Source organism: Schistocerca serialis, chromosome 1 (genome assembly GCF_023864345.2).
Source record: "Schistocerca serialis cubense isolate TAMUIC-IGC-003099 chromosome 1, iqSchSeri2.2, whole genome shotgun sequence".
NCBI lineage: Eukaryota > Metazoa > Arthropoda > Insecta > Orthoptera > Acrididae > Schistocerca > Schistocerca serialis.
In genome coordinates, this window is record NC_064638.1 from 1,142,076,086 (window position 1) to 1,142,089,971 (window position 13,886).

Genomic DNA, 13,886 nt, shown 5'->3' on the forward strand with positions numbered 1-13,886 from the left:
ACTTCTCTTCTCCCCAATCCTATTCAATACTTCCTCATTAGTTACATGATCTACCCATCTAATCTTCAGCATTCTTCTGTAGCACCACATTTCGAAAGCTTCTATTCTCTTCTTGTCTAAACTATTTATCGTCCATGTTTCACTTCCATACATGGATACACTCCATACGAATACTTTCAGAAATGCCTTCCTGACACTTAAATCAATACTGGATGTTAACAAATTTCTCTTCTTCAGAAACGCTTTCCTTGCCATTGCCAGTCTACATTTTATATCCTCTCTACTTCGACCATCATTAGTTATTTTGCTCCCCAAATAGCAAAACTCCTTCACTACTTTAAGTGCCTCATTTCCTAATCTAATTCCCTCAGCATCACCCGACTTAATTAGACTACATTCCATTATCCTTGTTTTGCTTTTGTTGATGTTCATCTTATATCCTCCTTTCAAGACACTGTCCATTCCATTCAACTGCTCTTCCAAGTCCTTTGCTGTCTCTGACAGAATTACAATGTCATCGGCGAACCTCAAAGTTTTTATTTCTTCTCCATGAATTTTAATACCTACTCCGAATTTTTCTTTTGTTTCCTTTACTGCTTGCTCAATATACAGATTGAACAACATCGGGGAGAGGCTACAACCCTGTCTTACTCCCTTCCCAACCACTGCTTCCCTTTCATATCCCTCGACTCTTATAACTGCCATCTGGTTTCTGTACAAATTGTAAATAGCCTTTCGCTCCCTGTATTTTACCCCTGCCACCTTTAGAATTTGAAATATATATATATATATATATATATGTATAATAGTGATTATAAGATAAAATTCTGATAACGACAAAAGTATACAACATCAAGTCATATAGAATAAAATAATAGATGATGTATTAATTCCATACAGTAAAGTATGGAATTAATACATCATTTACTGTTTTATTCTATATGACTTGATATTGTATGCATTTGTCGATATCAGTATTTTATGGACAATAAATAGTTTAGACAAGAAGAGAATAGAAGCTTTCGAAATGTGGTGCTACAGAAGAATGCTGAAGATTAGATGGGTAGATCACATAACTAATGAGGAGGTATTGAATAGAATTGGGGAGAAGAGGAGTTTGTGGCACAACTTGACTAGGAGAATGAATCGGTTGGTAGGACATGTTCTGAGGCATCAAGGGTTCACCAATTTAGTACTGGAGGGCAGGGTGGAGGCTAAAAATCGTAGAGGCAGACCAAGAGATGAATACACTAAGCAGATGCAGAAGGATGTAGGCTGCAGTAGGTACTGGGAGATGAAGAATCTTGCACAGGATAGAGTAGCATGGAGAGCTGCATCAAACCAGTCACTGGACTGAAGACCACAACAACAACAACTTGAAAATATCCATCCATCTTTTTCAGGTCGTTTTCAAGAGTAATTCCTGATGTCTCGAAGTCGACAGACTGGCTAATTAAACATATGTGGTCGGCGTAAATGAACTTTTAGAGTTGAAGTTTGGTAGGTCAGATACGTACACATTGAAGAGCACAGGAGAAAGAACTGATCCCTAGGAAAGGCCGTCGTTCAGTTGGTAATAGCGGCTTTTCTTGTCATTGAGGTGTACTTCGATGTGTCTATTTGCCAGCATGTTGTTAAGTAGTGTGGCCAGTTTTTTACGAGGTATGATGCATAAGAATTTCAGTAGCATTCCTTGTCTCCATACTGTGTCATACCCAGACGATAGATCAATAAATACAGCTGTGGATTTTTTCTTTTCTTCAAACCCCCTTTCGATACGTGTGGTTGCTGCTAGTACCTGGTCGCTGCAGCTCCTCTTATATCTAAAGCCAGCCTGTTGAACTGGTATCTTCTCCTCAACAGTGGGTTTTATTCTTTTGAGAATGAGCCTCTCGAGCAATTTATAGCAGACGCTCAGGGGAACTATGGGTCTGCAGTCTTCAATTTAGCGCCCCACAAACCAAACATCATCATCGTGTGTAGAGTTCAGGGTGCTTTCCTGTCTTTCCCGGTTTTAGGATTGCTATGATTTTGGTTTTCTTAAAAGGGACTGGCAGTCTTCCAGTCTGTAACATGTCGTTGAAGAATTCTGTCATCCATCGTTGAGCAGTTGGGCCGCTACGCTTAAGAAATTCTGGGTCGATGTCTGCAACTCTCCCTGTTTTTCTGTACTTAATGGCCTTGGAGATCTCGGGTGTCCCAAAATTCTTTGAGGTGTCAGTGTCACGTGTTCTTCCTTTGACGCAGTTCAGTTCTGCTATGATTTCTCTGGTTTTCTTTTTCTCTGTCTCTGGCGTTCTACTCGTAAGTTCCGAAATTCTGTTGGTAACATCATTGGGTCCTATATAGTCAGTATTGTGTAATGTTTTCATTGAAGTCTGGCCCAGTCTTGACAGTAAGTGCCACGCCTTTCTACTGGAATGTTCGGAACTCATTTCATTCAATAATTTGTGCTATTTCTCTTGGCGAGCTGAGTCCAAACATTGCGAGAGCTCGTCAGCGACATCAGGGTCGGCATTCTCCAGGTATTCGTTATACAGGTCAGTCCATTCCCGGCTCCATCCAGGAATGTATATTTTCCGATAGCCCCTGGGGACGTACTTTCCGGCGATGAATATAAGCAAGCCCACAAATCACCCCCAAATTTTCTGCTTTTGGAGGAATCTATTGAATGTTAAACTCTAGCTCAGAAGTATAGTTCTCCCAGTTAGATTTACCAAAATTCAATCGGGGTTTAGGAATCGATCTGATGACAGGAATTTGTGTCCCCACGTTGAGCAGAACAAGCCTATGTTGGCTGCGAGGGAAATTCTTGTTGCAGAGTAAAGGTGCATTTTGTACATCTTTTGTGACGAAGCACAAATCTGGGCAGTAGTCTCCACCCCATCTAGCAGAGTGAAATGTGCTCCTGTCTTTGGGGTCATATATTAGAAAAGTATTCTGTGTCTCCGCCCATCTGGATACTTCTTCGCCACCTTGTTTGGTATAGTTGTATCCCCATTGAGTGCTGCGATAGTTGTCTCCCATGATGACTGCAGGGTGTTGGATATCTCGGACTGTGTTGTCATTTCAAGCTTAGGCTTATAGAGGTTTATAATTTCCATACTGGAAATTTTAAAGTGGATACGATGTTATTCACTGCCTCGATGCAAAGTACACTAGCCTCCACGTGGTGCACCCCGGGCAGCGTGACTTGTAACGGCTGAATAGTCTACAATACCAACTGCTGGATCTAAACGGGATTTCCCAGCTTTCTAGAAATACAGCATAGTGAATAAATTTGCTTTGATTAAATAATACTGAGACACTGGATGCTCTACTCTCAGCGAAAGTCTCCTACCGCACTACCCCTACCCAAGTTGCCAAGCTGCGTCAAGCTTTCACCTGTGTTGTGCGTATCTCGCAGGCCTTGCACCCTGACCGAGATAAAGCTTTCCCGTTGGTTGGCAGTCCTTCTCATATCTGTGAGTGCTTTTGAATTTATCCTTAGGTTCTAGATTTACCGTCACTTAAATTAAGTACATACAATTGCGAAGACTTCTCATTTACGTATTTTACAACACTTTTCTTAATCATGTGTTTACTCTGACTGTTCAACTGTCAACGCGTCCTTTCGTTGTCTGAATTATTTACTCTTCCAGCTGAATATTTTGACCCTTCAGAAGGGAGTCTTGCTTTTGATCTCCGTCTTCTCTTCACTGACACAGCCCACATTCGTCATATTAGATAATATCTTGGGTTCCGTATTTTTGCGCTGTCTGAGTATGAGACAGACAATTTGTTTTGCTAGCAGCAGCTGCGTAAACTTTAAATGACGACAAGGCCCTTTGTCAAGCTACATGAGTGGTGCTTCATTAGCGGTAGTGACGAGAATAAGGTAGCGACTGTCAGATGCCAACTTCCACCATTTCAGCTTGTCTCTCAGTTACAGCCAACTGTTTTCTCAATAATTAATCCCTTGGATGAACTACGAACTGCTAGACTAGCGCGAACTACAAACTGTTCAACTCTGCGTTGCCTCACAGTCCGCTTTAATCCCATACCAGTTTGTTTGATTAATGAATCAAACAAACTGGTATGGGATTAAAGCGGACTGTGAGGCAACGCAGAGTTGAACAGTTTGTAGTTCGCGCTAGTCTAGCAGTTCGTAGTTCATCCAAGGGATTAATTATTGAGAAAACAGTTGGCTGTAACTGAGAGACAAGCTGAAATGGTGGAAGTTGGCATCTGACAGTCGCTACCTTCGCAGATGAATGGATAATTTGCAGACTGCTATAAAATGCTGCAAGTTGGTATGAGTTCAGAGCTACCGTATGTTGCGATAAGAACCAAGTAATTAGTTGTTTGGTTTCAGGCGGAGACAGGCGGAGTCGATACCAACTTCCTCTAACGTTCTGCCAAACCCTGGTGTCTCCCGCGAAGCTGAGGAGTACTTCATGGGCAACCGGGAGCGCGGTGTAGCCCTCATCTTCAGCCACGAGGTATTTGACGATCGTCGGTGTGCAGATGGGAACCACCGACCAAAAGATAGGCTTGGCACAAAAGTCGACAGAGACGCTCTTCGTGGTATTTTCGAAAGTCTTGGCTTCGAAGTACTCTGTTTCGACGATCTATACCTCTACCAAATAAGGAATGAGCTGAGACGGGGTAAGTAATAGTCAAGGGGAGAGGAGAAATAACTGCAGTTCGATTTAAAATTGTTTCTACTGTTTGCAAGCACATTTAATTCAACATACAGATGGCTAAGTACGAGGGCAGTCTATTACGTGTTTACGGAACCAGCAAAAAACGCTTCCTTAGTACAAATCGTTTTACTGTTTCCAAAAATATTCACCACTAAAATTAATACCCTTTTGCATGCGTGAGAACAAATAACGGAAAAGTATTTTCTTTTCTAAGAATGGCAACTCATAAACAAATGTACTCAAAGTACTGAAATGGTGATGAGAATCCACACAACGGTGGATCAGTGACGTCATCAGACAGCTGTCAAACATTGAAAAATTTGTAGTGAGAAATATTTGGCGCTGTTAGCTTTTTTTCCCCTTCATTATGGCAAACAACTTATCTACAGTCCTGCTTCATTTCTGTTAAAGTAGTTTCTTGCTTCTGAATTTCAATGTCCTTTCTATACATCCTAGCATAGTAATGGTTGGATCTTGATGAAAACATAGTGTCAGAGAAACAAAGCCGGCCGGAGTGGCCGCGCGGTTCTAGGCGCTGCAGTCTGGAGCCGAGCGACCGCTACGGTCGCAGGTTCGAATCCTGCCTCGGGCATGGATGTGTGTGATGTCTTTAGGTTAGTTAGGTTTAATTCGTTCTAAGTTCTAGGCGACTGATGACCTCAGCAGTTAAGTCGCATAGTGCTCAGAGCCATTTGAGCCAGAGAAACAAATTTTGGTGTTCCCTAGTTTCTCTGCGTAATCTGCTAATACCATTTTATCCATGTTGCAAAGACGACAGTTGTTCATCTCCTATATACCCTTAACCGTATGTGCAAAGGGCTTTTTATACTTACACTGTAGCAAGCGCCGAGCGTAGGTCCCCTGTAATGTTCAAAAATATACGCGCGCTTTTCATATTGGTTTAAACACTGCGTCAATATCGTGTCTTCTGGACACGCTGCTGAAGCGATCTGTAACTGTTTTGACGAATGGGAAGTAAACTTCCGCCTTAGTTGTTTCGTTTACATTAGAAGCACCAGAACTTTTATGGCGTAGTGTCCTGCTTATCTCTTTGTCCGGGTAGCCGTTTCTTCTGAAGGCAATTTTTAAATGATCGAGCACCAAGTACTGTGGTTCACATATCCTTTCAGTTCGGTCCGTCAACGTTTTTACCACTCCTTGTCCTGCTCGCCATTGTGACTGAAATTTCTCTGAAGGTATCTGTCCGTATGAGTGGGCGTTCTGTAAACTTTCCACCCTGAAGTTCGTTGAGTTCTTTAACTACCTGTACAACCAAAAATGAAATTTGACCTCCTTTCTCTTTGTCTATCGCGAAATTTACATTAGAATTAATAGTTTGTGATTAATTTTATGTCTTTTGACGTGAAATAATTAACTGACTATTGCCTGACAGCTGGAACTGTCATGATGAAGATTGATGCGACGTTTTCGGTAGGTTTTCCTGATATAGTTGATACTTGTGGCAAACAAATTATTCTACATCATAAGCATTCAATTGTTTCTCTATTCTCTGATTTCTAAGGTAATGGTTGTGACATGTCTAGCGGAATCAAATGAACAAGCGATCATTTTCTTGGAAGTGCTTCACAAAATAACCACTTTCGTAGGATTTCCTTTTTGTCTTGCAACACCGAAACTATTGAGTGCTGTTTGGTTTTGTGAGTGGATAGATGCAGTTAGCTGGTCTCAAGCCAACAGGTCATGGCAATCAGCCACCAGGAAACTGCTAAATACGAATGGCTTGTAGCCAAACCACCGAAAGGAGAACCTCAGAGAACTGTCATAAACTGTATAGAGAAAATAATTGACGATGCTAAATTATCTGTACTTGGAAAGGGACTAAATTTCGCACCGATGCCGACAACAACAATATCAACAGCGCAATTCAATAACGCAGTGGAACTGACCTCTCTTCCACTTCCACGTGATGCTTCAGAGGAAATACGACGGAAAACATGCTGTGAACTTACTAGAGCGACCCCCCCCCCCCCCCCCCCCCGAAGCCAAACATCTCAAAGGGAGAGAGAAAAGCACTGAAACGGCACCGTGAAGATGTCGAGAATGTCATCCTTCATCCTCCCAGCAACAAAGGGAAATTGAACAGTCCTGCTACCACGTAACTTATATAAGCAAAAACTGACGACCCATTGGAAGGCGACGCCTATAGGAGAACTGAGGACGAGCCTACCAACAGAGTGAAAAGGAAGACAATTGAGCTTCTCCAGCACAACTTTCCAGATAAGAATAGGAGGAAGAATCTTCGTCCACGAGCAGCTACCCCTTCCAGACTTTACTAACTACCTGAAGTCAACATGGAACGAATGCATCTCCGCCCTGCCATCCTGATTTAGGTTTTCTGTGATTTCCCTAAATCGCTCCAGTCAAATGCCTCTGAAAGGGCACGACCGACTTCCTTCCCCGTCCTTCCCTAATCCGATGAGACCGATGACCTCGCTGTTTGGTCCCTTCCCCCAAAACAACACCCCGAGAGCAACAATGGAGCACCAACATATGAATTAGCAAAACACCTGCCGTTAATGCTCAGCCCGTTTGCGGGCGAATGTCTGCAGCACATAAGAAATTCGGCGAACTTCGTCCAGCAGGTGCAAAACATCCGTTTGGGCTACGACGAGCTCATCTTAAGCTTCGACGTGGTAGCCCACTTTACTAGAGTATCCCTGAGAGACTCGTTAAGCCGCACAGGAGAAATGTTCGGACCAACGCTAACGAAAGTGTTCGAATTCGTACTTACGTCAACGTACTTCCTGTTCAATGGGAACCACTACGACCGTATGGTGCAGTAGCGATGGGCTGCCCACTGTCACCAATAGCGGCCAATATTTTTATGGAGGCTTTTGAAGAAGAAGCCCTGCAGTCGGCAGTCTCCAAACCCATTTGATTTTTTCGACATGTAGACGATGAATTCGTAATGGACGGCATCGCCTACAAGGCTTCCTGCAGCACATGAAATCGCTGCCACCAGAATACCAAGTTTACGATGGAGGTTGAAAAATCCACCTGATCCCATTTATGGAAGTGCTCATCAAGCGAAGACCACATGGATCACTAGGACACAGTATGTATCGCAAACTGACACATGCGGGTTGGTACCTGCATGCCTCCAGCGGTCATGTTCCTTCCCAGCGAGAAGATGCCCGGGCACACGGGTGCACAGAGCTCGCGAATTCTCGGACCATGACAGCTTAGCAGATGAAATGCAGCACTTACAGGCCGTGTTCCGCACGAACGTTACAAGAACCTCCACATAAAACGTGCACTGAGACCGAAGAAGCCGAGATCGCAGTCTGCCGAGGACGAAGACAGATCGGCTGCGACACCGATTTTACTGTCCGTCCGGAACACGTCGGCAAAGATCGGCAGAATGATCCGAAACTACAATATCAAGTGCTTATTTCGCCCTCCATGCAATACGAAAACCTTATTAGGATCAGCAAAGACGAGTTAGGACTCCGAAAAAGCGTACACAACTGGCCATTAAAATTGCTACACCATGAAGAAATGCAGATGATTAAGGAGTATTCATTGGACAAATATATTATACTACCACTGACATGTGATTACATTTTCAAGCAATTTGGGTGCATAGATCCTGAGAAATCAGTACCCAGAACAACCACCTCTGGGCGTAATAACGGCCTTGATACGCCTGGGTATTGAGTCAAACAGAGCTTGGATGGCGTGTACGGGTACAGCTGCCCATGCAGCTTCAACACGATACCACAGTTCATCAAGAGTAGTGACTGGCGTATTGTGACGAGCCAGTTGCTCGGCCGACATTGACCAGACGTTTTCAATTGCTGAGAGGTCTGGAGAATGTGTTGGCCAGGGCAGCAGTCGAACGTTTTCTGTATCCAGAAAGGTCCGTACAAGACCTGCAACATGCGGTCGTGCATTGTCCTGCTGAAATGTAGTGTTTCGCAGGGATCGAATGAAGGGTAGAGCCGCGGGTCGTAACACATTTGAAATGTAACGTCGACTGTTCAAAATGCGGTCAATGCGAACAAGAGGTGACCGAGACGTGTAACGAATGGCACCCCATACCATCACGCCGGGTTATACGTCAGTATGACGATGACGAATACGCGCTTCCAATGTGCGTCCACCCCGATGTCTCCAAACACGGATTCGACCATCATGATGTCTTGCAAATTGACTCAGGGATCGAGACGTGGCTGCACGATCCGTTACAGCCATGCGGAGGAGAGGCCTGTCATGTCGACTGCTAGTGATACGAGGCCGTTGGTATCCAGCAAGGCGTTCCGTATTACCGTCCTGAACCCATCGATTCCATATCCTGCTAACAGTCATTGGATATCGACCACCGGGAGCAGCAATGTCGTGATACGATAAACCGCAATCGCGATAGGCTACAATCCGACCTATATCAAAGTCGGAAGCGCGATGGCACGCATTTCTCCTCCTTACACGAGGCATCACAACAACGTTTCACCAGGCAACGCCTGTCAATTGCTGTTAGTGTATGAGAAATCGGTTGGAAACGTTCCCCATGTCAGCATGTTGTAGGTGTCGCCACCGGCGCCAGCCTTGTGTGAATGCACTGAAAAGCTAATCATTTGCATATCGCAGCATCTTCTTCCTGTCGCTCAAATTTCGCGTCTGTAGCACCTCATCTTCGTGGTGTAGCAGTTTTAATGGCCAGTAGTGTAGTTTACCCCATGCCTTGCCAGTGTGGGGAAATGTATTAGGTGGACCAGACCATTCAGACGTTACAGGAGAGACGCACTGAATTTAAACTTCACACAGACAACGTACAGCCAACAAAGTGCGTCTTGGCAGAGCACTGCATCTCCAACTGGCATGACATGAACTACGATGGCACAAAGGTGTTGCAGCAATCGAACACCTTCTGGGATTGATGCAGTGGAGATCCGACTACTTGTCGAGATAACAAGTAAGGACAGCGGCTTTCAGTTTAGGAAGGCCCGGGATGCAGCCTTGAGTATCATCAAATTATATCTGCAGTCTACAACGGAATCTGCTCCGGTCAGGACATCTGGAGAAGAAGAAGAAGAAGACGAGTTTTCTCCACAGGGACTGAAATATGCATGTGGCCACGACCGCGGAAGGACTGCGGTTCTTATTATGTCGATGGGCGTCGCGCTTCCCCCACCATCCTGCGCCGAGCTTCCCCCACCACCTTCCGCGTACTGCGCTATGGCACCGTGATGGAGGGTGCAGAAGAGGAATAAACACTATACAGAGTCGGCATCCGTCAGTCAGTCTCCAGGAACGCCATAAGTGTCACACCTTTTGAACGACACCACCCTCTGAATACCCGAGAACTATTCAAGATTTCCCGACGCCGGGATAATCTAAAATCACACAGGGAATATTGACACCGCTAATGATAGAACACGGATGAAACAAAATATCTAAAGCTGAATGTTAAAAATTCCTGGGTATGAATACTGATCAAAATTTTAATTGGAAATTACATACTGCTTACATTTTCAAACAGTTATGTTCAGTAGCATTTGCTTTACGTCTAATTGCTTATTTTGGCCATGAAAGCTTTAGAAAGCTATTTTACATTCTTCCAACATCAATGGCGTAAGAGTAATATCTGGTGTCCATCTGCAAGCGTTACATAGTCACTTTATAAAGAACAGCAACACAGCGGAATAGCTCTGTTATGAAGTTTGTTATGAACAGCCAGTCACAATTTGGAAACAACTGCAGCATTGATAAACATATCATTTACTAAAATCTAATACATAAATATTTTGAATATTCTATTTATTGTTACACCTGTAATATCGTTTATTATCATACTTGCATCATTAGCAAAGCGTTATGTTTCTGCTTATGGAGGAAGAGAGGTCTTTTGTATACAGAAAGAATAAGAACACTCCCACTATTCGACCTTGCGGAGCACCAGTAGGAAATTTTTTCCCCATTCAGAAAAAAACTCAGCATGAAAACTTACTGAATACTATTAATTAAATAGCAGCTGGAACACTGGCTCTTCCTACCTTGCAAGTAATAAATTTAAAGCCTGTTCAAAACAATGTTGTGATTTTCACAGTTGAATGCCGCATAGTGATAAAGAAAACCAGGGTCTGGTAGGTGAAATTTTGTCATTTGGCTTTTTTTGACACATGGTAAGTGACATGCTTTGAGGCATGATCGGCAGAGAAGCCCTTTTGGAAACTGAATAAGACAGACTCAAAATTTGCAATTTATAATTACACTAAAAAATTCATGGAGTGTCTCACCCCTGGAATGAAACCTTCTTCACATCTTTTGAGGAAGAAGTTAACCCTTTCATAATTGATGGGACACAAATAACCCAATAAATTAATGTGCCATTTCGAGACAGCGATACCTGGATCCTGTATTTATCTACTTCTACCATGTAGTGAGAAGCTTTCGGAACTTGGAGAAAAGTACTATGTGTCATGGGGTGAGTAGAGGGGCAAGAAAGATTCTGAACCATCTTAAGGGGTGGCCTACATCAGGGGCAGGTATGCACTCAGGAGCAAACCTAATGTTCACCTTTGATTGACAAGTACTTAACCTATTGTTCTGTTAAGTGCTTTTCCATATCACCCCCATTTCCTTCTCATTGACAGGCACTTAACCTATTGTTCCCCCACCCCCGCCCCCTCCTCCAATCCCCTCCCCCCTCGCTGCTACAGGTACACTTTCAGGTCTGAGTTCTTGGAATAGGTCCCCTTCTCACTCTTATCAATTTCATTGACTATTTAATTAAATTGATCAATTAGTTAACCTCTCTGGTGGGAAAGTGCCATGCCCCCCTGCCATGTCCCCCTGGTGGGAAGTTCAAATTCCATTAGGACAATGCAACCTCTACTAATCTTAGAAAGTGGTGGGAATAAAGGGCACCTCCACCAACCTAAGTCATCCAACCGCCACCTCTTCCTAGGAATTGGTGGAAAAAAGACTCAGTTGATCGATCATTTGGAGGGTATTCAGTTGTAGTGTATGGAATATTGTTTAAACAATTTAGACATTGTGTGGAATATTGTTTATTTAAACGATTTAGGGGATTCAAGGCATTTTGTGAGATATATGGAAATTGGTGGAGGGGAAGGATCTCATAACAGGAAATTCAAGGTTATATTGTTTATTTATAAAAAATTCAGTTTTGGGGGGATAGGATTTATCTTGCTCATCATTCTCTGCTTTTTCAGACATGTAGGTCTTTCAAAAAGCAATGACATGGGGCAAACATGCTGCATAACCTAAGGTTCAGTACTGTACTCTGTGTGTCTTAACTTAATGTTTGGGCCTTTGTCGGCACTTAACCTATTGTTCCATTAACTGGTTTCCACGACACCCCCATTTCCTTGAACTATTGTGCCGCCTTTGATACCAAATTAAGTAATCAGTTATGTCCTCTCACCATTTTCTAGTATACTTCTCGAACTTCACAAGCTTTTCAACGCCATTTCTGGGGCATTCTTCTTTTTCACCCACCCCCTTAAACTATTGTACTGCGTTTTACATAAAAATTATGCAAATTAACGTTGTGTTCTGCATATAACCTGCTATTCTGCCCCATGTTACCCACTCACGCACTCCCACCATTAACTACTGTACCACTAACACCGCATTGACATAAAAAATTTATGCAAATTAATTAAATCGGTATTCTTCACATGTATGGGGCAGTTTTTCTTAATTCGCAGCATCCTATTGGTTGGTTATACAGAACTCCAAGGCGTGCTCATGCTGGTCTCATATGTGATGACGCATAGCTGTGGTATGGTCCAGCACCAAGAGAGATGTTTCAATGCTTTCCAGAGTAGCACAGAGTGAATTGTTCCTAGCGATCCTTTCGCCATTGTTTTCTGCAGACGGCACTTTCAGCGGTAAAATTATTTTGCACAGATCGCTGGATTGTACTGGCAATTAAACACAGCAAAAGTTGTCTACAGATCATCAAATACATACAAGACTCACAAGAATATTGGAAGCAAGGATCATATTTACCAGTGTAACTGCAATTGAATATTACTATTGCTGCTACAATTGACACTGATCGATGTACAGGTAATGTCTCTTGACAGCTGTGGTTCTGGAACGAATCTCAGTATCACTAGCAAACTCTTGCAGATTGCATAGTGTTCCAGAAATACTTAACGTGCACTTTTGTAAGAGTTTCCATGATGTCTCGGCTTGTATGCACGGAAATTCTTGCCCCAACAGAACCTGTTTACGAAAATAGCGCTGAATAACGTGTCACCCTTCCTGCTTTCAACATAAGCAAACGTTCTCACCGCTAAAAGCCTGTGCACGCTCGCGAAAACACCGTTAATCATAAAAGCATTCTTGTTGTTTGGAAAGAGAGCACTCTCTAAGCACAAACGGGGAAATCAGAACAGTTACACAAACAGAATTCGAAACACTGTCAAACAGAAGAGAAAAAAATGGCCGGTATTTTCGGTATCCTACAGCTACAGGTCTGGAGATGTCCTAATGCCACAGTGGCGGATGAGTGACGGCATCCTCGCCAGAGATGGATGGTCTGCTTCATCTTGTCTTTGAAAGCTTGCTTTCTCTGAACTTTCTGTACATATCTTGTCTTCATCTTGTTCGAATCAGTTTGTAGATGTTCCTATGTCCCGGCACAATGGATGTCTTGTGAATGAATAGAGCATTATGATTGTATTTTGTTCAGATCACCATATTGCATCGACAATTAAACCCTGCAATGTGCCCTACATATCGTAAAATACAGGAAGACTCCTACTCAATTACACTGCTCTCCCACTGAGGGCAGGAGCTTGAATATTAGAATGCAAAACAGATCTCCAACCTAGCAATATATCACCACATACTGTGTCGATATAGTAAACATACATTTCCTATCCTGTGCCATACAAAATCATCTCTTTTACATCATTCGTGCATATACCACGAAGACAGACAGCACCATATATACTCCTCGCAGCACTGGATATTTCCATGCAAGGGCAGCTGACATCAACCCCAGACAGGTGACCAGAGCGCACTCAGCAGACCGAAGTCACTCTCAGAACTGTTCTACAAATTCAGACTCCTTTCCCCTCGACACAAACAAGTTACTGTTTCTAATCCAGACCTGCTTGCTTGCTCGCTTTTCTACACCCATCTCCAGTCTTGGGGATTACAAGAACACATGTATTTTTGCATGGGTTGCCATAATATTATACT

At 43.2% G+C, this 13,886-nt stretch overlaps 1 protein-coding gene across 2 annotated transcripts in view; it reads left to right on the forward strand.

Annotated features, from left to right (window-relative positions):
* Positions 1-13,886, forward strand: part of LOC126417492 (caspase-1-like) — a 139,495-nt gene that overhangs the window by 42,594 nt on the left and 83,015 nt on the right. The window contains exon 3 of one of the 2 annotated variants that reach the window (XM_050085122.1): positions 4,355-4,647. The exons of the other annotated variant lie outside the window; for it this stretch is intronic. Within the exon in view, the coding sequence (XP_049941079.1) occupies positions 4,355-4,647 (293 nt within the window). The remainder of the gene's footprint in view (positions 1-4,354; positions 4,648-13,886) is intronic. 2 annotated transcript variants of the gene reach the window in all.